The sequence below is a fragment of the Nuphar pumila genome, chromosome 3 (assembly GCF_984573655.1).
Source record: "Nuphar pumila chromosome 3, dmNupPumi1.hap1.1, whole genome shotgun sequence".
Lineage (NCBI taxonomy): Eukaryota > Viridiplantae > Streptophyta > Magnoliopsida > Nymphaeales > Nymphaeaceae > Nuphar > Nuphar pumila.
The window spans coordinates 116,591,321-116,617,522 of NC_143251.1; the positions used below are offsets into that span (position 1 = coordinate 116,591,321).

At 37.4% G+C, this 26,202-nt stretch overlaps 1 protein-coding gene across 2 annotated transcripts; it reads left to right on the forward strand.

Annotated features, from left to right (window-relative positions):
- LOC149843405 (DDE family endonuclease) lies at nt 1–26,187 on the forward strand. 2 transcript variants are annotated; one of them, XM_089999769.1, is made up of 5 exons: nt 1–145; nt 5,404–5,539; nt 7,269–7,482; nt 7,670–7,744; nt 11,825–11,903. In XM_089999769.1, the coding sequence occupies exons 2-5, from the start codon at nt 5,435–5,437 to the stop codon at nt 11,839–11,841; spliced, it is 411 nt and encodes a 136-aa protein (XP_089855895.1). In that variant the 5' UTR covers nt 1–145; nt 5,404–5,434; the 3' UTR covers nt 11,842–11,903. The 2 variants fall into 2 exon arrangements, 1 of the variants encoding a protein (XP_089855895.1); XR_016430871.1 differs by lacking the exons at nt 7,670–7,744; nt 11,825–11,903 and adding an exon at nt 26,114–26,187.
- The last annotated feature ends 15 nt before the right edge of the window (nt 26,188–26,202 follow it).

Genomic DNA, 26,202 nt, shown 5'->3' on the forward strand with positions numbered 1-26,202 from the left:
GGAACCGTGTCCGATCCGTTTTCAGGTCCACCGTACCGTAGTCCATAAAGGTGCCCTCTCAGAGTCTCAAGCCGTCACTGGCATTCCCGCCTTTTCTTTTTCTTCGTCGCATCCTGAAATGAGAGAGGGCTCCCTCCCTTTCAAGGTACCGATTTTCTAACTCTCTTTTCGTAAAAAAAATTTGTTGGTGATCGATTTCATTCTTCTTATTTGCTTCCTATTCCGTGTAATCCTGATTTCATGAAGGTTTCTTCTTTTCTCTATTTTTTTTCATGGGTGGTGATGATAATGGTTTCTTAAGAAAACCCTGATTTAGTTTTCTATAGCTGTGCAATTTTCTGTACTAATTCTATAGTTTCATGTGATAATTCGATTGCTTTTTGTTTCTTTTTTCTTTTGCGTACGTATAGTTCTTTGTTGTCTCCGTATGGTGAAAATTACTTGCTCATGTTTACTGATTCATTCGCATAGGAATTTGGTGATGTTTGATTTTTTGGGCTCCATCTAAATATCTCATCGATGAGCGGCCGGAGTCGACTTTCCGAATCAAAATTGATGTTTTTTCTCCTCTTGAATCCGTAAAGACCTTGTTTCGTCTGCATACACAATTAGTCGGATTTTAATTTCTGCAGAAATCATCTTAGATATCGTCATTCCAATAAAATAATTTGTTTTACTTTTTGTGGGTGGCGTGTAGTTTTCTTTTTTTGATTTTTTTCCGTTGGATGTGCTCTCCTGCTTACCTTCTTATTCTTTTGGATGAAATTGGTATATATGGAGTGAATGCATATATCACTTGGGAAAAAGTCATTTTGATGCATTGGATTTCACGTGCAGTATCTGTTTCGGATTAACAAATGGGTTGATGGTTGGGAGAATTAAGCAGAAAGGTTGGGATTCAGACTGGTTATTTAGAAACTAGTGTGTTAAATTCCCAGACTGGCTATATCAGGCTTTCTTGGATTATTAGAAAATTTCCAAGAACATTTTGCAATCTGAGAAATGAGAATAAGTAATCACAGTCTCTTAGGCGCCATGTGATTGCTTGGTTATGAGACGTGAGATGATCTCAGACCTTATGATTTAAAATTGGATCTGAAATCCAGCATTTCGAAATGAATCTAACGTTCATGCATGTCTTGCCTGATTCTCTCATTTCCGGGCAAAGAATTGTGAATTTGGGATATTCTTGGAACTTAGATCCAAGGGTTTAAGATTCCGAATTTCCAAGAACTATGGACTGGTCGTGTTGCGATGCCAAATCCAGTCATTCGATCTATTGTTGAATTTTAACCTAGATTGAAGTGCATTTTAGTCATTTGATTTAAAGAGGGGTTTGTAGATCAATGCCATAAAAGTGATGGGTTTTGATTTTATGAGAGGCATTTTAGAAGTGTAACTCATTTGACACTTATAGGAATAAAAAGAAGACATATAAGAGAGAAAAGAGGAAGGATGAAAGGGGAAAACGATGGGAGGAGCCATACCCACCATGGCAGTTTTTTTGCATGCATGAGAGGAGCACTTTGGAAGTTGATTAAAGACTAGAAGAGGATTAAATATTGAAGCTTAAGAAAGATTGAAGAGAAGCCATTGAAATGGTGTTTGAGAAAGGGGTTTCTATTGAGATAAGTTGTTTCTTTGTTCTCTTGTTTATGTATATGAGATTTATAGCTATTTATGCATTGAAGATTATGTTTATTGCTTGAGAACATCAAATAGTGGACGTTATTTTGGTTTATGTTTGAGTTTTAACTCTTTTGTGCATTTCCCTTTCTTCTATTGTATCACTTTTGGGCCCAAGAGTTAGTATCAGAGCTTGTGCATATAAATTTTTTGTTGATTTGCTTCAGAAAAATGTTTTTGTTTGAAGATGGAAGAAAGGAACAATATGTTTCAATTTCAAATGCCTTGATTGTATAAAGAGAACTATGAGAATTAGAGTGTTCAAATGAAGGTGTTATTGGCTTTACAAGAGTTGTGAGATATTGCAAAAAAGGCTATGTAAGGCACGGTTTTGAGAAAGATGCCACATTGAACCAAAATGAGAAGGTTGCCCTTATGGATTTAAGAAAGAAAGACAAAAAGAGCTTGTTTTGATATATCGACCCATGGATGAGCCTAATTTTGAGAAGATTGTCACTGTGCCATCATTGAAAGAAGCTTGGGAGATCTTGAGAAATACCTACAAGTGTGTTGAGAAGGTTTGGTTTCAAATGTTAAAAGCCAAATTTGAAACTTTGCACATGAATGACTTCAGATAAAATTTTCACTATTTTTCAAGGGTTTAAGTGATTGTAAATTAATTGAAGGGAATTGAAAAAAGCTAGAAGATGTTCATGTGACAGAGAAGATCCATGTGCACTTACCTCCAAATTTGAGCATGTGGTAGTTGCAATTGAAGAATATATATATGGACTCCATGACAATAGATCAACTAATGAGCTCATTGTAAGTACATGAACATAGAATTAATAAGAAGCCAAGTAGTTCGATGGAGCATGCACTTCAAACCAAACTTTTCTTGAAGGATGACAAATTTGAAAGTTATTCAAAAGCTAAAGAGGAAGAGACTTTGATATTTCCAGGCAATAAACATAATGTTCAGCAAATAAATACTTATATAAATGGGAGAACAATGAAATAACTTATCTCAAGAAAACCGTTTTTCTAAACACATTTCAATGGCTTTTCTTCAATATTTCTTGGACTTCAACATTCAACCTTCTTCGAGTCTTCAATCTTCTTTTAAAATGCACCTATCATGCTTACAAAGGAGCTCCCATGGTGGGCAAGGTTGTAAGTAGCGTATCATTACCCATATCAGTCGGGCCCAAAGTTAGACACGTATCGTAAAAATTCATATTTTTTAATATTTTTTTCAAAAATTCTAAAAAAATCAGCAAAAATTCTAAAAAAATCATAACACATGAAACAATGATTAATTACACAAAATACAACCATAAAATCATATATGAAGCATTTATGTCTCTATGACGCTATAATCAAACATCAACTATAGATAATATTGCATGCATATCTCACAAGAACAATGCAAAATATTAAATATCTTGCAATTAAGAACATGCCGCAAAACTCGTACTTTCATATTACATAAGCAAAAACAAAATAACCAAGTTTTTTGAAAATATAACCTCAATCATCATCATCATTATCTTATTCTTATTTTCCTAATGTCATGCTAGGGGTTGTAGGATCATAAGTAGGGAGCTCATCTTCGTCATATACATCCTCTAGTGCTGCGCATACCTCATTTCTGCTTCAATCATCTTTTTTTCTTATCTTTTTTCTCTTAGATCAATGAGTAATTGCTGACATTGCCATTTCACGACATTCTAAAAATTCCTTGACATGTAGAGGGCAACATTGCGATGTGTCCTGGCTAAGTGATGCTTCAACCTAGAGATACCACTCGAAACAACATGATGGCAATAATTGCACTCGATTTTCAATCAGTTTTCACTCACTATTTGGGTGTCCCATTGTCATGCTGAATCATTTGATGCCATCTATCCCAAAAAATTCAATGGGAAACAAAGAATACTGATTTGTTACCTTAGCCTACTTTCTTGAGTGAAAAAAGATGAAAATGCACTTTTACGTGAGAAACCCGTAAAAGCCCTCTCCCTTGTGCATGAATCGTCTCTCAAATCTCTCTCACGCCTCTTAGGGTACGTGGGTTCTCCTCTAAAGGCCTCTACACAAATGAGAGAATAGACTCTAGGGAGGTCTTTAAAACCCAAAATTAAAAAAGTTGAGTTTTGGCCCTTTTAAAGTGCGCAAGACACGTATCGTAGGATACACCCTATATCGTATGTTACAGTACGGTACAATACATGGCGATACAACCGATACAGATACGATACACACTCATATTGCGATACGAGTGTGTATTGTATCGAGTTAAGCCATTGTTACGATACATATCGTACCGTATCGTACTGAGTTTGATAATGTTAGGAGTGATATCATTCACATTACATTTCTTTCTCAGGTTGCTCAGGCTCTTTTTAAGATTATTACTGAGGAGACTAAGATGAAATCACTTTAGTCGTACTCCTATAGTGACTCAGTAATGGTTGTAGTCAGGTAGTTCAACAACTATGGTGGGGCAAACATGGGAGCTCCCAAGTATGATATGAGTAGTGTACGTTGTCATTGATGTAAGGAGATAAGACACATGAAAAAATCTTGTCCCATATTAAGGAAGGGGATGAAGATGGGAGGGGGTGCAACCGTGTCAGGGATTACAAGGGGAGAAAAGAATGTTGCGAAGGAATAAAATCATGTCTCAGCTGCAACTTCCACCTCCACTGCCTCTTCTAATGCTCAGTCCTCTTCTACCTCTGGACTCGACAAACTGGCTCAGCAAGTTCAACATCTTTTCTCCTTATTTACTTCCTTCATCTTGTCTGCTCCCAGCCTCCCACTGGTACATCCGGTTGTGCCTATGCAGGTATTCCTATGCAATAATTGATTTACCTTTAGTCCACTATTTTGCAACATATAGACTAAAAACAATCTAAGGCTGAACTTATCTAAGTTTGTTTGGGTGTTAGCTGTTTGTATTTTTGGACCATGGAAAATTTGTATCCTCATATCCAAAATATCACTTTTGCACCACACATCCCTTTGTGCTGCTGCCTGGATGTGCCTGTATCCATGCACTTTTGATGTTTAATGTGGTACAATGGAACAGTTTATTTGGTGAATTAAATTTTTTATAAAAAAGAAAATACTTGCTATATTCTGATTTTGGATTTCTACATGCTAATCATATTCACTTGCATGAGGAGCATCACACTGCTGCAGAACACTTTCTTTGTCACTTTTTTCGCATAAAAAGACAAAATAAATGCTAAGTCAGGACAGACAATTTAAGATAAAATATATGCTAAGCCAATGCAAACAAAATTTAAGGGGAAAATGTAAATGTACTAATTAATTTACAAATATAATAAACCATTTCCTGAAACAGTTCAGCTTACTAAATAGCTGTATTTGCACAAAGGAACATGGACAGAGAAATAAAGCCTTTGACATGGAGGGAAGCGGCAACCACATTTATCTGTCCTTTTTGAATCTTAATTGTATTAGAATAATTTTTCTTTGAAGGAAAATATTAGCATCATACATATAACATATTTGTGATTACAATTTCCTTTCCTTTCTGATATTCTTGTCTAATAATTTGTATCTTAGTAGCTGCATGTGCATGTTGGTGTCCATTTCTTGGCAACAGGGATTTGTGGCAGATCAAGTGCTTTTCCTCGTGTGGCATCAGTATATAATTGTGTCATGCAGGTCCTTTATTTTTCTTCCATAGCAAATAGTTAAATAGCCTTTCAAGGAAAAATAATTTGTATACCTTCTGAAATTTAGATGTTATAAAGTGCATATAAGCTTGGAGGCAATGGAAGGTGTCAAAAGATGGACTGTGACATACACAAAGCATCTAAGGCAGAAAAGAAAAGTCTACCAGGATGGAGTTTTGGAGCTTTCCAACTCAAATCAAAAGGTAACTTGGTCAATGCCTTCACATGTATTTACGAAGATTAGGTGGATGTAGGGGTGTAACTGGGCTAGGTCAGGGTTGGGTCTTGTTAGACCCGATTCCAAATTAGGTCTAAAAGTTGGACCAATCCCGACCCAACCTGGTTAGGGTCCAGGTTTGGGTCTGGGTACGGCTGGAAATTATGGACCAGTATGAGTTAATGGGTTTGGGTATGTAGCAGGTCGGGTCTAATTGAACCAGTTTGGAATAGACCCATTTTTCAATCAGGTCTAAGAATTAGGCCCAAATCCAACTCATTTTTATTTAGGTCTGGGTATTTTTTGAAAAATGTAGACCCATATAGGTTAACGGGTTTGGGTATGATCGGTTAGTGTATTAACAGGTCTGGGTAGACCCAAGATGTTTCCCTTCACTATTCAGCCTCTTAAATTTTCTCTCGAGTACATCATTCATGGTTTGCTATTGCACCCATACGACTATAAACTTTAAGAAAATAGAAAAGAAACATTATAGAAGGAAACTTCTTGTTTTTCTCTTTCTTTTTTGTTTGTTTGTTAATAGGTAAGAAAGTTCTCATTGAAAATACGAAACCCATTGAAATGAGTGTGAAATAGGTTCTGGCTTTGAACCAGTTCTAATTGTGGGTCGGGTCTCAATGGGTTTGGGTCGATTCGGTTACATAACGGGTTTTGGTAATTTTAGGTACCTTCTTCAATGGATTCATCTTGGCCTTAGACTGCTACAGTTAGATCTTGCCCTGCACCTGGACTGGCTATCAAGTTTGGGTGCATACTGGATTCGGGTTTTAGTAGCATTTAGGTGTAGATTACCTGAACCATTTGGGACGGGTATAAAAACAGGTCAGGTCCAAACGGGTTTGGGTCCATATTCACCATATCTAAGAACCAACCCATTTTTTTAACGGGTCTATATTATGGACCTAACTCGAACCCATTCTGTTTCTGTCAATGGGTTGGGTTTGTATTGAGTACCCGATCCAACCCGAAACCCAAATTTCCGGGTATGGGCATAAAACGTACCAACCTGAACCTGACCTGAGTAATGTGCAGGCCGAGTTTGAGTTATGATTTTTGTCAGATATCTGAACCCACCTGGCTTTTTTGCTGGATATTCAACCTGACCTGAGTTTTTTATATGTATTTTTAGTAAAAATAAACTTTTGAAACTATATGGATCCGAGTTCAGGATTTTACTTTCGTGACCCGACAAAACCCCAACCCGAATTTGACAATTGTTATTTGGGCAGTCAGATACCTGACCTGTTTACAGCCCTACATGGGTCTACTAAAATCAGGTCACATTGTGTCTAATCGATTCAGGACGTCGGGTCAGGTCTAATTGGTTCAGGATGTCAGTTGGGGTCGGGTATACCTGACCCAGTTACACCCCTAGGTGGATGTCACATGCACAAGCACATCTATAACTACTTTATCGATTCATGCTTACGTTTAAGTACCTGTTAGGATTTTCTTGTGCTTGCTCAAATTAAGTAATTTAGAGATGGGACACTTAAACATATTATATATGGAGGATAACAAAGAGTTAAAGAAAATTTAGATCCAACAGGGAGGAGCACAAACTGGATAAAGAACACACTCATGGTACAAGAAATAAACTATCAGAGACACACCATGCTTAATTTGCTTTTTGTTTTTCTAAATTTTCACATACTGTGTGGTGCCATTTTTCTAATAATGTTCTTTATATTCAGATTCTGCTCTATGATGATTGTGGAAAACTCCTGGATAGCAGGTTTATGAAGAAAGATGAGGCAGTCCAATCTGGAGGCACATTGGAGTTTGAAACACATCTTGTTGATGTTGGTGATCCTGAGAGTAGTTGTATAAGTGTAAATCTAGATGGTCAAAGAGGAGAAGAAAAATTTACTCGAATTGCAAGAAAAGGGCAAAATGCCAGTAATCTTGGTAAAAAATTGTTGTTTTTATTTCATGATGTATTAATGAGATGAAGTTTTGTCTTTATGAGCCTATTTTGCAATTGTTTGCTTGAATTGCTATAAGACTTATAGCTAGTAATCATGGTATATGCTTGAACCTTACTATATTATTATATTGTCTACGATATGTTTACATTATCTTGATCTCTTATCAGGTAGCAAAAGCATGGAACTGCACAAATTTGTTGATCTGAAAAGCATTCCAGTAGGGACTCAGAATATTGTAACAGGTCTGTTACTAATGCTTGGTCATATTATGTGAAATTCTGTTTTGGAGGCCATTCTTGTCGTGTGGTAGAGCCTACATGAAACTTTGAAGTATACTTGAAAGTAATATTCACTGCAGCATGGTGGGCAACACTATTTGTTTCCCATTCTATAAACTGTTGTGCTTTGACTTCTTGGTATGTGAAGTTTCTAGAATTTCTGTCTTAGATATGCTGGTGGAAAGTATTGACTATTCATGCATGTGCTAAAGATCACTATTTTGAGGAAATACACAGATTTTCTAACATATGATTCATTATGATGAATATGCAGATTGAGTTCCATCACTGTAATAACCTCAATTTTTGACAACAAATTTTTTAAGTTTATTGGAAAATAACGGGTATTTTTCTAAATTTGGGCTTGGGATCCAAATTTCAGATCCAGGACCCATAAAGAGATTTTTGCAAATAAATTTACCTCGCAAATTTGATATGTATGTATAAGTACAATAATTTTTAATTAATTAAATAATTCGGAGAATAATTATTTAATAGGGGTGCGTAGATGGGTATGGGATCCACATACCGGATCCATATACATATATATATTTTAATATATCTATATATATATGTATAATCATAAATAAATAAAATTTTAATTTTTAAAAAAAAGTTAATCCGAGGATCCACAGTTGGATCCATATGGTTTGGAGTCGGGTTACGGGTCTTGGGTCCGGACCCGAGCCCCACCCTATGTAACGGCCTTTTAAAGAGAAAAAGGGCAACCCGATAAGGGTTGCCCGATAAAGTCGTAACAGAACAAGAAAGGGGGGCAAGAGGGGGGTTACGCAGGGCGTAACCGACCCCGCACCTCTCGGTAGAGGAGGGGGTTTGGGGCCGATAAAAGGAGGAGTGGAGGGAGGGTTTTGCCCTCTTCTCTTGATCTCTCCCTCTTCCCCCGTCTCTCTCTCTCTGTCAGTGTACGCACGCCGGAAGGAGGGTCTTGTCGTCAGCGAGCTTTGGCCACCAGCAACCACCGAAGGCCGCGGCAAACAACAGCCACACTCCCTGTCACGACAGCAGGGAAGGGCGACTCCAGCCAGCTCGATACTTCCGCCACGGCAGCCTCCGATCGCCGGAAAATTCTTAAAAAAGGTACGGTGCTTCTTGGATTTTGGGTGAGGGATCGAATCTGAGTTCGATTTCGGGTAGTGATTTGAGAGGAGGGGTTCATGCTGTCGGAAATCCCTAACCCTTAGAGTTTGGGGATTTCAGAACCCTAGTTGATTTGTTGGGGGTTTAATTTTTTTTTCGGTTAAGGGTTTTCGATTTGGGGATTTTCAGTTTTTCTGATAGAAGGGGGGGTTTGATGTATGTTAAAGGGCTTAAGACCTCGGTTAATGTATTTGTTTTTGGATTTTTACTAAGAGGGCTTACGGATTTCTTATGGGGACAAATACCCTGAAATCGTGAAACAGGGGTTTTCCCTGTTTTGGTCACCCCTAAGCGATTGGATTGGGAATGAAGGTTTCTCTTTTTTGTTTTGTTTGACAGTCCTTATGATAATCGATCTGCATTGTTGATTCCTGTCATTTTATGCATGATATTAGTGAGATCGGTGTATTTAAGTTAAAGTCTTGTTCTGTGAAATATAACTTTTGTAATCTATTTTCTGTGAGATGAATAATAGATGAATTTACAGGTTTCTGGAAATATTTGTACTAGCCCAGTACATTGATACGTTAGGCTGTTTCCCTTATGGAAAGGTTTATTTTCTTACTTATGTGATGCTGCTGAAGCTCAGTAGAAATGTTCACTTTCATTTTTATATAAAGATTGAAGACATATAGTTTAAAATCTACATGTTGTGGTAAATTGAAGCTTTAGGGTGTTTAGTAGACTCTTGATTTGGGTATTTCCTGAATAGTTTGGTTTGGAGGAATCTCTATAGTGGTTAATCTAATTGCTGACTGAAAGAAAACAAATACTTGTTAGGTACCCACCTTCTGTGGGCTATTCCAGTGCTAACCAGAAAATAAAACTCCTGTGTATGTGGGCTATTTTGACGTGGAATTTGTGAAGGTAAACAACTTGAATGCGTGCTGCGCATTAAGCTAAATATGGTGGTCATGGTTAGTGTTATCCATAACACTAAATCCATTCATGGGTAATAGCTGGAATTATTGCTTATGCTGGAGATTTCCTTTTTGTTCTGTTCTTGCAGCACATGAATATAGCTGGTTTGGTTAAACAAATTATTATTTGAATCATGAATTAGCTTTAAAGTATCTCAAGCTGGTTCTTGAGTGTGGCTTAAACACATATTTGTAAGATGCAGCATGAGATCATTGAAACCTGAGATTTTCAGCTGTATATAATAGTGTTCATTTTATACTGTTTAGGGAGGATGGTCACATAAAACTGAAATTTTGTATGTAATGTATCTTGCCTTGTCGTCTCTAGCTGATCATTATACTTTTGTCTAGAGTTCATGTGTTATTTAAAAGCTTGCGTATTGGATTGTGTGGAAACACTTGCCATGGAGGTTTATGCTTTCACTTGACTGTTATGAATTAGGTTTAATGAAAATATGTTCTAGACCTTAATAAATACTGTGTAAGTTTTGATATGAATAAAGGGAAATCTTGGAACATATACACACCTATATATAGGTGTCAAGAACAGGTTGAAATGTTATTTCCAAGAAGGTTATATAACTGTTATTGTTATGATTATGGTACTCATGAGCGTGAGCACGATTCAGTTATTAGTAATTCTTCTTGAACATGTACGCTTGATTAATATGTGAAATGGTACATGTACACTCACACACTTAAAGAAACTATGGATTGGTTAATACCCGTATGTGATGCAGGTAACACACACATAGTGAAAATGCATATGAATGAGTTATGACATGCATATGTTTGGGTGTATGATTGCATGAGTGCACATGCTTTTGGGCATTTTGGCTTAGTGTATGAATAAATACTACTTGGGTTTTATTGTGTGATGCATAGATGGCCTAAATGGACCATCATCGGCCTGGAGAGCCGTGGGTTTGGTTTGCTTTCACATATGTTTTTAACTGCATCACTTGAACCACATAAGATGGTTTGACAAATTACTACAATGTTCTAGTGGTTTATACGGGCTGGAGTCTCGAAAGGGTCCCCGCAAGGGAGGATGCGGGTTTTCACTTTACTTTTGCATATGGTGTTGCAAACTTAAAGAATTAACTTTAATAAAAATATAATAAAAACAGTGTAATACACATTCTGGGATATCTCATCTGGAGTATGAGAATCTTAGATATTCGGTCTTGGGGAGACTGTGTGGATACAAAAACTCTGTGTGCTGTAATTTGGTCCCCTGAACCCGATATTGAGGTTCTTTCTCCTGGCCATGGTTTTAGGGAGAGTCCGCCACTTTACCTGGGAGTGGTGTGTTTGACACAACTGTTGTTATGGTACCAAGGAAGTGGCACTTGTGGGCGTGGGGTGTCCCCGACATTAGATGTGGAGGTCTAATGTTCCGAAGGTGATTCGGTCGAAGGCTAAGTTGGAACCCAGTAATAAAATACAAATTGTGTTAAGTTACCCTAGGAACCTACTTGACCTCGGGGATTGTACCCGTTTGGTGTATCCGCGGGTAACGGTAATTAAAAAGAGGAACTTAAGGTTGTGTGCATTTAATAGGGCATGCATATGGAAAGATGAAACTTAAATGAAAGATAACAAAAAGAAATCATGCATTACACATAATCATGCATTTTCCTGTTATGCATTAGATCATGCATGTTTGAATCATTCTCCATATCATGACATGATTTGGTAGTAACATATGATTTACTTCTTGAAATCATGTTGCAAGGTTTGGTTATTTAGTTCTTGATATATGGTACTACTTTACTGTTCTTGACTGGTGAGTATATGTAATTGTTGGTAGGTATTGATATTTGAATGCTGCAAGTTTTATATCTGCACTCACTAAAATCATTGCATGAAATCTTATCCATGTTCTTTGTCTCACCTGGTTTCTTTAGAAGTAGCTGTGCTTAGAATTTCGGTTCTGATACCCTACTTTGTTGGTTTTTCACAGGACATGGTGAACAGTGAGGCTGGACTGACTACTGGAAATGGATGAGAGTCATACTTGAGCTTGTCAGCTTCAACATGGGACATAGTGGCTTTATTTTTGCTTCTTTTAGTTCTTTTAATTTCTGCAGTTGTTACTTCACTTTTGAGTTGTGTATGAAACTCTTATTGGTTCATTAATAAAAGAGTTTTAGTTGGTTCTTATGGATGATGGTTGCAAGTTCGTTTGTGGTGGTTGAGCTATCCAATAGAAATTGGAACTGTGAGGACCCCGGATCTCTGGGAAGGCTTCCGCATTGAAAAAAAAAAAAATATATATATATATATATAATATTCCGCATTTTCAAAGGGTATGGATTGGGGTCGTTACACTCACTATCCATGCATGTTTATTTTGCATCTTGGAGAAATTTTACATAGTTCTTCTGGGAGCATTTGCTAACAAGTGTTTTCAAGACCATTGTGCTCTGTATACAACAATTTATTGCTGTAAACATTTTTCAATAGTATGATTTTTTTCAGAGTTAATCCATTATGAAAATAATGGGAAATGGGTCCTTTTCTGATGACAAATAACCCACCATGATGTGAGTGTGTGTGACATCAACACATGCATTTTGAAAATCTCAGAATAACCCAAATACCCTTGGCACATTGAATTGTATCTTTTTGTTATCACAAGGGAACCAAGTATTTGGCATGCTCTGACAGCAGTAGATATATAGACATTGAAATGAACAAGGGCAAGTGAAAGTGAACCTTGGTAGGTTTATTTTATTTTAAAAAGAGTCCAATGACATACAATTCAATTAGCATATTGGGCCGGTGATCCTGATACTAGGAAATTTGTTATTCTAGGGTTTCCTCTTACCTATCTGCCTGCGGAAGAGGGTTACTCTGCTATTAGAAAGGCTTTCCAGGATGTTGTCTGGAATAGATCCTGTTGCAGAAGACGAGGGTCCCATGGGGGATGAAGGTGTTGCCAGTGAAAGTAAGCTATTCTTCAAATGCATATCTGACTGGTACCCAAGGCAACTACTGTAATAACCACGATTTAAAAAAAAAAAACTTTTGTGTTATGGGCCTGGGATCCACCTTTCGGATCCAGGATCCATATGTAAAGTATATCATATTTGATATATATATATATGTAATTTATTTAAATTAATAAAAAAGATTTATAAGAATATGCAAGGGATCCATAGTTGGATCCATTTGGACCCAGCCTATGGATCAACTTCGCAATGGGTTGCGGGTCCAAACTTGTGGACCCTATTAATCAGGTGAACATGCACCGGGTCCTGGGTTCGGACCCGAGTCATGTCCCCTGTGGCAGGTAGGTAACGAAAAAAAATAAAATAAAATAATAAAAGTTAATTTAAAAGTAAGGAAAGCTTTTGGACCCGGGTCGGACCCGACCCGGATCCATAACCCGATAGGGTTTTTAAAACCCTATATCGGGCTGCAGGGTTTTAAAAAAAAGGGGAACAGCAAGAATCGTGCCTAGGGCACGATTCCTGCTGCTACCAGAAAGGAAGGAAGAGGGGGGGGGGGTCGGCTGGCGTAACCGATCCCCACCCATCTCGGCGTGGAAGGGGGGGGGATCAGCCGATAAAAGGGAGTGGAGAGGGGGGTCTCTTCCCTCGTCTCCCTCGTTTCTCTCTCCCCTCGTCTCTCCCTCTCTCTCTCGTGTGGGCGTGCTTTGGGGAGGTGGAGGTCGCCGGAAAACAGCAGCTACCAACAGCCACCGCAGCCACGGCAGCCACGGTGGGTACCCCTGTCACAGCAGCCGCAAGGGACGCGACTGCAGCTTTCGATCGCCGGAGAGTTCGCCGGAAAATTTCTTCAAGAGGTACGGGTTTTCCTCTTGATTTCGAGTGGGAAAGAGGGTGCAAATTTGGATTCCATGTAATCTTTTTGGGAAGTCATTAGAGAAAGGCAGATTTGGGGGTTTTCTTTATCCTTTTATTCGTGGTCGTCAAGTCTGCTGTTTATATTTGTAATAGAGTTTCATTAGCAGCTTTTAGGATGCCTGGAAGAATACGTAGAGATATCAAGTTGGATTCTTTCTCATTTAGGATGCCTGGAAGAATACTCCGAGATATCAAATTGGATTGTTTTTCATTCACAAAGGCACTCACAAAGAGGATTTCAGAAGCAACTCTCACATGATTTGGAATCATACAAAATTTTCTAAGATTTTCTGTTTTACAAGGGAACTTTTCAAATGATTTGGAACTTAGTTATTCCTGAACAGATTTGGGCTTATTATTGCTTGAGATTGGTTATTTTAATGTTTATTTTTGTAGAGGAATGCAGAAGGATGTCTCCTTACTATTTTGTGCATGCTTTGAAAGTTATTATTTTACGGAGTGGCAACTATTTTCTAGTAGCAGCCTGTAGGTCAACTGTAGTAGTCAAGTCGATAGCATAGGAGTGCATTATGAACAAAGGTGATTCATTCCAACCGATCCCAGTGAAATTAGATGGGACCAATTATGCTTTTTAGGCCATGTTTATAAAGATCATTATTGAAAGAAGAGGTCTTGGAAGGTATTTGGATGGGACAGAAACAAGCTAGAACTCAAGTACCAAGTTTTAGTGTAAAAATTTAACTGCATGAGAATTTTCTATCTTGACATATGGGCAATATTTCTTTTTTAGGATTTGAAATACAGGATGTTTATGTGCTTTCTGTTTTTGGTCTTAACTTACTTTTGCTGGGATATCTAAATGTGCATGCACTGGGCAGTTGGTTTAGTTGAGAACATTTGTGTTAAGTGGTATGTTTATCCCCTTTGGAGTACTTGTAGAAAAAGTCTGAATGCAAAGGCTTGTGCAAGCCTGTGGGGCTATGAGGTGTACATGGCTCAGTTGGGGTCTGGTCAGGCTGAACCAGACCCATCTCCGTACCAGCTGGACACCTGGCAGCCCAGCCGAGTGGTCGGTTGGGGCATGCCAGGCCCTGCCAGGCCTAGTCCAGCCTGGTTGGACTGGTGCAAGCTGGGCGGCATCCTGCCAGGCCTTAGCAGGGTGCTCACTGGCCCAGCTGGGCGTGTATTGTGACTGCCAAGCTCAGCCGACTGAGTCAGCTGGGTGCTGGAGCAGTCTCCCTTTTAAAACATATATATATATATATATATATATATATATATATATATATAAAATATATATGCAGTTTGGTATTGGACAGGCCCAAATTTTCTGTTTATGAAAAATAAATTGGTTAGGCTATGCATGCAAATATTTCAAATTATGCTAAGTGTATTGGGCTTAATCATATGCATACAAAAGGGGTGCTGTTCCTTATGTGATTGAACTTGTTGTGTGATACTTATTCAAAATTGTTGTTGCAAGCAGGCTTACTTGTGCATGTACATATACGAAATTTAGGTGCTTTTGCAAGATCAAAATGGCATGAGTGTTCGTACGTTTTAACTGGAATAATTCATTAATGAAATCATGCATTTGGTAGGAATTGTGCAATGAATGAAAGTATGCATTGCATTGTTGGTGTGGAAACTCGTGCTCATGTATTAAAATATTATTGATTTTGGTCGCAGATGAATGCGCATTTTAAAGTGTGTGAAAAGAATGCATAAGTGACATACTCTTTATGATTTTTGCTCATGAAGGTAGTAATGATCAAATTGGATCATTAGGGGCTGGGTGAGCCTCGAGAACCAGTTGTTCTCTGTTTTAGTTATTTTGATGCATTGCAACAAATCAAATGTAATATTATTGTTTTACCGCACTGTTCTATGTTGTCACGATCGGTGATCCCGTGAAAAGCTTAGCATGCTGATGTGCAAGCTTATGTTATTAATTCTGCATGTAAATTTGCAAATGTAAAAGAAATGAATTAATAACCAGATAAATGAAAATAAAGAACAATGTAATTCACTTTCTCCTTGATGTCCCTGCTTTAGCGTGGGAATCTTGGATATTGCGGTTTAGGGGAAACTGTGAGGATACAAAACTCCGTGTGCGTTTTGTTGCCTCTGAACCCGATATTGAGGTTCTTCTCCTGGCCATGGTTTTAGGGAGAATCCGCCACTTTACCCGGGAGTGTCGTGTTAGTCACAACTGTGAGTTTGTTTTGGTATACCAAGAAAGTGGCGCCAGTGGATGCTGTTTTCCCTGGTGTCTCCGACTTTGGATGCTGTTTTCCAAGGTTCCGATGGATGGTGCTGTTTCCTGATATCGGTCGAGGGTTAAGTTTGGAACCCAGTAATAAAATACAAATTGTGTGTGAAGTTATCCCGGGAACCCTACTTGACCTCCGGGATTGTACCCGTTTGGTGTATCCGCGGACAATGATAAATTAAAAAGAGGAACTTAAAGATTGTGTGCATTTAATAGGACATGCATATGGAAAGAGGGGAGCTTAAATGAAAGATAATATGGGTTCATGCATTATACATAAATCATGCATATTCTTGCTCTGCATTAGTTCATGCATGTTTACCTGTTCACTTGGTTGTTATACATTGATCATTGCATGATGTTGATCTCCCTTGCATTCAAATGCCTTTATTGATTAAATTATAATCACTGTTACTCACTTAGTGTTCCCTCATGCTTAATGTTTATTTTATTGTTGCATAACTGGTTGAGTGCCTTATAATTTGGTTATAATTGTATCCTCCTAAAATATTACATGGATCTTATTTATGCTCTTTTTCTTATTTGATTTATTAGAAAAACCTGTACGCAGAATTCCTCGAATTTCTGACTCTCTCATTTTATTGGTTTTTCCCATACACAGGTGATCAGTGAAGTCGACTCGCTTCTGAGGGGATACGAGGGTTACATTTATTTCAGACGGCTTCACTTGCAGACATAGTGGCTCTACTGTTATTTACTTTTAGTCTTCTTAATTACTGCAAGTTGTTATTTCACTGTTGACATTGAACATATGACTTTTATTGATTCATTAATAAAAGAGTTCAGTTGGTTGGTTATGAATGATAAATGTAAGTTGGTTTGTGGTGTGTGGTTATCCAACTGAAATTGGAACTGTAGGGACTCCAGGTCTTCTGGGAAGTTTTCCGCAACTCTTAGAAAAAAAAAAATTTTCCGCATTTTTCAAAGGTATGAGTTGGGGTCGTTACAACTACTTTGAGTAGTTCTAAACTTAGTTGTCAAAAGCTGCGCCTAGGCGCAAGGCCACCGCCTAGGCTTATGAGCCTGGGTGGTAGGGCCGTGTTTTTCTGTCTATACTTCCTAGGTGGCACCTAGGCTGTCCACTCCTAGGCTAGAAGGACATGGTTGCCATTTTTTTGTCTCCTTCCTTTTTTTTTCTCTTTCCTCCCGCACCGGAAGCTTTCTTTTTTGTTCTCTCATTTTCTTCTTCTTTTGCTTTTCTTTTTTATCTTTTTTCTTCTTCCTCCTTCCTCCTTCCACCCCCTGCCTTCTCTTTTTCTTCCTCTTGCTCTTCTTCTTCTTTTTCCTTTTCGTTTTTTTTCTTCTTATTTTTTTTTCTTTTTTCTTATTCTTCTTTCTCACCCCTTCTGTGATAACCGACAAATTTTCAGTATTTTTGATCAATTATAATATCTATGTTTTGGACATTTTTGATGACTTATTTTATGATTTTTTGAATGCACGGTTGCGTTCACATCAAAATTTCAAAGAAAACGGAAGTGATTTCATCGAAATTGGAGTTTGTACGAGCTCAAAACATGCTCGACAAGTTCAAGGGTATATTGGTAATTTTAGTAGTTTTCAGGGTTCGCAGTGACCTGAGGGTCATGGTCGTTCATACCCTGGTTGACCAAGCCCAATTAAATACATATAAACATTTATGACTTGTACAAAATATCGTTTTTATAAATAAAATTATTGTTTTAAATTTAATTAGAAATTAACTAAAATATAGGGACCTAGTTTATAAAAACTAGATCTTAAGTTCCCAACTAGGAGTTGGAATCCAACCAATCCAAAACTAGGTATGGTTGGATCCTTATATTGGATCAAACCTGGGTCTCGACTCTCAACCTAAACCCAGGGCCCAAATCTCCTCCCCTTGCGGCCCATGATTTCTACCCATAGTTTTGCAAAGAATTAACAAGTGTTAAACAATTTAACACTTGTTTGGCTTAGTGTTGCCACTTGGGAACACCAAAGCTCCTCTCCTCCCTATAAATAAAGGGTCTTCACCTCCCTTAGCCTCATTCCAGCCTTCTTCTCTCTCTCTCCTAGTTGCACCACCATTTTGGTGGTTGCCACCCCCTCTAGCCTAATCCGGTTTGGTCCCCTCTAGCCTAATCCGGTTTGGTCCCCTCTACCTTAGCCCGGTTCAGGCCCTAGTTGACCCGTTTGGCTTCACCTCGGTTCACGTAAATCGACTCCACCTCCATCGACGTAACACATACGTAAGGATCACCAAAAAATTCGCATTTGGAGGAAAATTCTCTTAGGATATTTTGGGAATTTTTCGTCTATTGTCGATATGCTCTACAAGGTAGGTTCTTATACTAAATGCTCGTAGTTCGACATAAATTCATATTCTTGTTGCACTTGTACTCGCGTATGATTTGTTTATGTTTTGATAACCTCACGTGTTCGATATGCAATATAAAACAATATATATTTTCGTATGTAAAATACATGAAAAATAAAAAAATAGATATTTATGAGAATATATATATGGATTTCATTAAAAAATAACTCGTATGTTCGTATTTCCCAAGAAAATATGCTATCATTTGTTTCTGGATAAATATATTGGGCGTGTGCTTGTGTTCTTTCACTATGCATAAAATAAATAAGTTATTTGCATACCTTGGTTTATGTGTATTATCGCATGTACTTCGCAATGCATAAAATGATAGTATTACGAGCTTTCAAATTGTATTATGGACTTTTAACATATATTATGAGTTTTTAAACCCATATTAGCCGTTTTCAACCTGTATTATGGGTTTTCAACTTATATTACGAGCTTTTAAACTTGTATTACGGGCTTTCAACATGTATTATAGACTTTCAACTTGTATTATGAGCTTTCAACCCATATTATAAATTTCTGACCTGTATTATGAGCTTTTAATCTATATTATAAGCTTTCAACTTGTATTACGAGCTTTCAGCATGTATTACAAGTTTCCAACCTATATTACAGTCTTTTAATCTATATTACGAGCTTTCAACCTATATTATGAGCATTTAATCTGTATTACGAGCATTCAATCTGTATTATGAGCTTTTAACCTGTATTATGGGTTTTTAACTTGTATTATGAGTTTTCAACTTGTATTATGGGCTTTCAACCTGTATTATGGGCTTTCAACTTGTATTATGAGTTTTAAATCTGTATTATAGGCTTTCAACCTGTATTGTGAGCTTTCAACCTATATTATGAGCTTTTAACCTGTATTATGAGCTTTCAACCTGTATTATGAGCATTCAATCAGTATTATGAGCTTTTAACCTGTACTATGAGATTTCAACCTGTACTATGAGCTTTCAACCGATATTACAAGCTTTCAACATATATTACGAGCTTTTGACATGTACTACAAGCTTTTACCTGTGTACGAGCTTTTACGCATGTTTACGAGCCTTTAGATAACACATGTATAAATTACGTATGTATAACTTAAAATGCATAGGAATTATGTATGCTTGAGGTTTAGATGATTCGTATTATGGAATACTTATGTTTTGAATTATGTGATATAATTGATGTATTGTACATGGAATTACTGATTTTATATATACATGTTTCGAGGTTCAATTTTCAAACATGTGAAATGCGATGATAACTAATGTGATGTATGTGGATTGGTGCATACATGAAATGATTAAATTACACCATGATAGAAATGAAATATGCAACAATTATTTTGAATGCGATCCATTGAATATTCGAGCCCAGATAGGTAACTTATGACCTTGTGATTGGTCGTCTGAATTGATATGTGTTAGTGCCCAAAGAGGTGGCCGATCATTTCGTGTTAATTGAATTTGTACATGCTTGTGCCCGAATAGTGGCCTTTGACCCTGTGAGCAGTCCACTGTGTTTATGCATGTACGACACCAGAATTCACTCGATGAATTTTTCAAGATCAGGTAACCCATCGAGGAACAGTTCCCTAGAGGATGATCTATGTGAGGATAAGTTCAAGACCAGGTGATGCAGTCAATTCGATTTCTGTGAAGATGTACACGTCCAAGACCAGGGGATGCAGCCAGTCCGACCTCTGTGAGGGTGTACATATTTAAAACCAGGTAATCCGACGGGGGAGTTGTTTCGAGATGCGGTAAAACCCTAAAAGGATGAACAAGTTCAATAAAATGGTTCTTATGGATTGTGTGAATTACATGAGCTTGTTGTGATAACTCATTTGGCGAAACTATGGATTTGGCTTTCCTTTTATTGTGGTAGCATGACTATATGATGAATTTAGATCAAATATAGATCACAGTATGATTGGAATAAATATGCTAATGCATTAGGTAAATGACACTGCCGGTCCCAAGCCCGGATAAAGGAGGAGGGTTGCGGTGGGCCTGTGACAGCCAACATAAAAACTTAGTCATACCCTATGAAAATGAACCAATATGAGAATTTCGTTGGGGCGTTCCCTACTCAGCGACGCGTTGTACTCTCTAGGCCCGGAGGCAGTGATAAATGGGCAAGGGTTGCTAGGTCGTCGCCCAGAAGCGACGCGTCACACCGGCGCCCGGGTGTGGTGTCAAATAGGCAAGGGTTCCCTCACTTTGTTGGATGGGTGGGGGTAAAGAAGTTAGTCCAAGACCATAAAATTAGGTTAGCCACTTGGAACATAGGGTCTTTAACTGGTAAGTTGGTAGAGTTAGTAGATGTTATGTGTAGGAGAAAGATTGGTGTTTTATGTCTACAAGAGACCAAATGGGTAGGTGAGAAAGCAAAAGTGATAGAACCTTGGGGATATAAGATTTGGTATCCAGGAATAAATAGGAATAGGAATGAAGTAGGGATTGTTATGAGTCGTCAGTTTATAGATCATGTAGTTGAGGTCCGTAGGAAGGGTGATAGAATTTTACTTATTAAATTAGTATTAGGTACGGATATTATTAATATTATTAGTGTTTATGCACCTCAAGTAGGTTTAGATGATTCCATTAAGCATCAATTTTGGGAAGATTTAGATGGAGTAGTACAAGGGATATCTTATGGAGAAAAGTTTTTCATCGGCGGTGACCTTAATGGACATGTAGGCATTAGTAGAGATGGATTTGAGAGTATCCATGGAGGCTATGGTATAGGAGAAAGAAATGAAAGTGGAGAAAGGATTTTAGATTTTTGTTTGTCCTATGATATGATCTTAGCAAACACTTGGTTTAGGAAGAGGGAGTCTCACCTAGTAACATTTAAAAGTGGGGTTAATACGAGTCAGATAGATTTTTTCCTACTTAGAAAGAGAGATAGGGGTTGTTGCATCGATTGTAACGTTATACCGGGAGAAAGTGTAGCTACACAACATAGAGTCTTAATTTTAGATCTTAGAATTAGACAATGTTGCAAAAGGGATAGACATAGGATAGATCCTAGAATTAAGTGGTGGGCACTGAAAGGAGCTAAACAAGGAATGTTTGTAGAGCAGGTAGTTAAGGAAGTTGATTGGTGTCTCGAGGAGGATTCAGAATCAATGTGGAATAAGATAGCGGGTGGCATGAGAAAAGTCGCTAAGGAGGTATTGGGTGAGTCTAAAGGCGGTGCACCACTAGGTAAGGATACATCATGGTGGAACGAGGATGTCAAATTAGCTATTAAGGTTAAAAGAGAGTGTTATAGAAATCTAAGTAAGAGTCGTGATAATGAGAATTTCGAGAAGTATATGATAGCAAAGAAGGAAGCTAAAAAGTAGTTCGAAACGCGAGAGCTAAGGTATATAAGGAGGTTTATGACAAGTTGGATACCAAAGAAGGCGAGAAGGATATTTATAGGCTTGCAAAGATGAGAGATAGGAAATCGAGGGATTTGAGAATGGTTAGATGTATCAAAGATGAAACACAAAGGGTTTTAGTCAAAGATGAGGAGATTAAGGAGAGATGGAAAGATTATTTTGATAAGCTATTTAATGATAGTCATGCTCAAGATCTTGGAGACTTCTCCATTCCTTTTCATGAGATAAACCGTGACTTCATGCGCAAGATTCAAAAGAAAGAAATTGCAGAGGCTTTGAAGAAAATGAAATCAAGAAGGGCAGTTGGCCCAGATGGTATACCTAGGCTTGGAAATGCTTGGGAGAGAAAGGTTTAGAATGGTTGACAAATCTTTTTAACTTGATTTGGCGAACAAATAAGATGCCTAATGAGTGGAGGAAGAGTACTTTGGTGCCTTTATATAAGAATAAGGGTGATATACAAGATTGCACAAACTATCGTGGTATAAAACTCATGAGTCATACTATGAAACTTTGGGAGAGGGTGATTGAGTCTAGGTTGATGAAGGTTGTCATGATATCGGAGAATCAATTTGGTTTTATGCCTGGAAGATCAACTATGGAAGCTATACATCTTCTTAGACAACTTATTGAAAGATATAGAGAGATGAACAAAGATTTGCATATGGTTTTTATTGATTTAGAGAAGGCATACGATAGAGTACCTAGGGACGTTCTCTGGTGGACAATGATGAAAAAAGGTGTTTCCCTAAAGTACATTAGTATAATTAAAGATATGTATGAAGGAGTAGTAACCAATGTCCGCACTTGTGGAGGGGTGACAACCAATTTTCCGATAACGGTTGGGTTACATCAAGGATCTGCTTTAAGCCCTTTCCTATTTGTGATAGTGATGGATGAGCTTACGAGATCAATTCAAGAAAATGTACCGTGGTGTATGTTGTTTGCTGATGATATTGTTTTGATTGATGAGTCTAGAGCTGGGGTTAATGCTAAGTTAGAATTATGGAGACAGACATTGGAAGCTAGAGGTTTTAAGTTGAGTAAGAGTAAGACTGAATATATGGAATGTCGGTTTAGTAAGCAACGAAGTAGTGATGGGAGTGTAGTGAAGCTTGGTGAGCAAGAAATACCGGTGAATGATTATTTCAAATATTTGGGATCCATCGTTCAAAAGTATGGAGAAATTGATGGAGATGTAAATCATAGGATAAAGGTTGGGTGAATGAAATGGAAAAGTGCAACTGGAGTGTTGTGCGATCGTAGAATGCCATTGCGGTTGAAGGGAAAGTTTTATAGGATGACTATTAGACCCACTTTACTATATGGTACGGAATGTTGGGCTGCCAAGAGACATCATATTCAAAAAATGAGTGTAGCTGAGATGCGGATGCTTAGATGGATGTGTGGAAATACAATAAAAGATAAGATTCAGAACGAGGAGATACGTAAGAAGGTAGGTGTTGCACCCATTGAAAATAAGATGTGAGAGAATCGTTTACGGTGGTTTGGACATATTCGGCGAAGGCCTAATGATGCTCCATTTAGAAGGTTGGAGAAATGGGAAAATATATTAGTTAAAAGAGGTCGGGGTAGGCCTAGGAAGACTTGGATGGAGATGATAGGAAAGGATATGAATGCTTTGAACCTCACCGAGGACATGGCATTGGATAGAAATGATTGGAGGAAAAGGATTCTTGTGGAAGACCCAAAATGAATTTCTTTTTTTGGTTCATATCGTTGACCCCAATTGTTTTGGGATAAAGGCGTAGTTGTTGTTGTTGTTGATTAGGTAAATGACACTTCACGCCTACAAACGAATATATGGACTTATTAGACGTGATTATTGTAAAACATGTACTTGTGGAATAAATCTATGCGAAACTGTTAAGGTATTGTGACATGTGAGTTACACATATAGATATGAATTATGACACTTGAATATGTTTTTAATATCCTGAGTTACTTGGAATTGGTATATACCTATTAGACTGTTACAAGTCTGACCCTTTTTATCGGCAGATGATTGCAGGTGAAGAAATACGATATAGCTGCAGAGCGGATGCGGGATGCTGCGGCACTGTCGATGAGCCATTCATTTTTTTTCTCGGGTACTGAATTCAAACACATGATATTGTATTGGTTTTGTAATATTTTAAATGATACACCATTCTTTTGAATTAAAGTATTTTATTTGTGTCATGTTATCCCCTTTTGAATTTAATGTAATCGTTTTTTAGTGTAACGTAACCCGCCTGAGGTTTCAAACCCTGTTTGAAAATGTTTTCGCTGACGATTTTAATAAAGAAAGAAAGTTTTTAATTTTCATGTATTTTTTCAAGGGTTGAAAATCTCGGGGCGTTACACCTCCACTCTCTTCTTTTTCTCCCTCCTTTTTTTCCCTTTTTTCTTTTTTCCTTCTTTTTTTGTTGTTTACATGTATGCATGTGTTTTCGACACACACATATAAATTCTGTTTTTTCTATTATCTCTCTCTCTATATATATATATGTGTGTGTGTGTGTGTGTGTGTGAGAGAGAGAGAGAGAGAGAGAGAGAGAGGTTTATCCTGCCTCATTTTTCTTTATGTCACTGTTAAGACCCTCTAAATATCAAAGTTTTAGGCGTTTTATGCTCAATTTGGACCATTAGATATGTTTATCAATACTTATTTATTGAGAAACAAGCTTTGTTTCAAATTGATTTGATGTAAAAATGTGAACATTTTATTATGAAATTTTAGTACAATATAAACCAATGATATTTTTACACATTTGAGCATAATGATGCTTAATCAATTACATTTTCTTTGTTCGGCAACAATCATAAACCCATCTAACGGTTCAGATCAGGCATAAAACATCTAAAAACTATGATTTTTGGAGGGCCCTAATAGTGACCTAGCGAAACAGGATCAGGATAATCCTCATTCTCTCTCTATATATATATGTATAGTAATTGGATGGTATGGCCCAAGTTTTGGTGTATGTTGAATATTATGCAATTTCATGAATTTTGTGACATGTTATATTGAATTACACACTTCATTCATAGTATAATCATATGTTTGTTACTAAATTTAACTATTTTTGCTTTTCTTGATATTTTATGTTTTTGGTCCCACCTAGGCCGACTAGTCTCGCCTAGTCTCCAATTAGTCTTTTTAGGGGTCTTTTGCCTAGGCTCCCACTAGCGCTTTTGGCAACTAAGGTTCTAGATATTGTATATACTTGGGCAGAAATTGACTTTTTAGGAAAGCAGAAAACAAAAGGGTGTTGTATGGTCAAGTACAGAAGTTGAAGTGTTGAACATAGGTCCTTGCCACCGGTTATTTCAGAACTAATATGCATACATAGTCTCATAAATGTAGCAGACCTGTCACATATTATGGCAACAGAAGCACATTGGCATTGGTGAAGAATCCATTTTTTTATGATAAGTCTAAGCATTTCTTTTTATATGGATTACAATTTTGTGAGGGAAAGAATGGAGTCGCAAGAAATTAAATCATACTTTGTTAGTTTCAAATATTAGATTGCTGATATTTTCACAAAGGGTTTATCAAAAGGAAGGCATTGGTCCCTAAAAGGCAAGCTGTACACCTTAAAAACTGGTGTTCAACTTGAGGGGCATGTTAAAAAGAGAAGCCACATTAAGGATCTAGAGGTAATATTTTCATTTTACGTACGAGCCTCAAGTTGAGGGCAGCATACTGTTGTCTATGTGGTTATTTCATCATTATTCCTTGTATGGCATGCAAGTATTTTAAACATATGTAACCATATGTAAGAAATTCTTTTAGGGTTAATTTTCATAAAAGTGCATCTGCCCCTCTCCACTGAAACTCAAAAGAATTTTAGGGGTCACGGCTGAGAGGATCTGAATATTACAGCCCAGATATTGCTGGATTTACATATACCAAAGGTGCAAACATTAAATTGGAAAATGCTGAGACATTATGGAGTCACTTTTCTAATGCATTCATGATGTGTTGTAATGTGCATCTAATTCCGTAAAGTTGTTGTTTTGCTTCATGCTTTAAAGGCTTTACTGCCTTAATTTTTTTGTTCTTTCTTGTGGAGAATGGTCAGATTAACATGTTCCTGGAAACTTCCTCATTTGAGTTGTTCCATCATTATCATCATCATCAAGCACATTCCTGGTTAGTCTTAAAAAGATTTTAAGTGATTTTTTTTTGTTCTTCGTTAATATAGTTACATTATTTTATGCCAGATTATTTAATTATTTTCTTCATTCAGTTGATGACAGGCTATTCCAGAGAGCTAATTATGTAGAAGGCTTTTCTAGAAATATGCATTAGATGTGGGATTTTACTAGAATCCTATATGTGATTTTGATTTATCATCTTATCCGCTTATGGTTATTCTATTTTGCAGTAAGTGTACACCAAATAGAAATTTCAAAAGGTCATGATGGATTCCTCCATCTTATAGCTTGTGGTTAATTATTCCATTTTACAGAATGG

Bases quoted from the DNA above. Each gene is read 5' to 3' on its own strand.
- LOC149843405 (XM_089999769.1), top strand. From the start codon at position 5,435: ATGGAAGGTGTCAAAAGATGGACTGTGACATACACAAAGCATCTAAGG. The intron at 5,540-7,268 runs GTAACTTGGTCA...CTTTATATTCAG, and splicing joins TTTCCAACTCAAATCAAAAG to ATTCTGCTCTATGATGATTG. The intron at 7,483-7,669 runs GTAAAAAATTGT...ATCTCTTATCAG, and splicing joins GCAAAATGCCAGTAATCTTG to GTAGCAAAAGCATGGAACTG.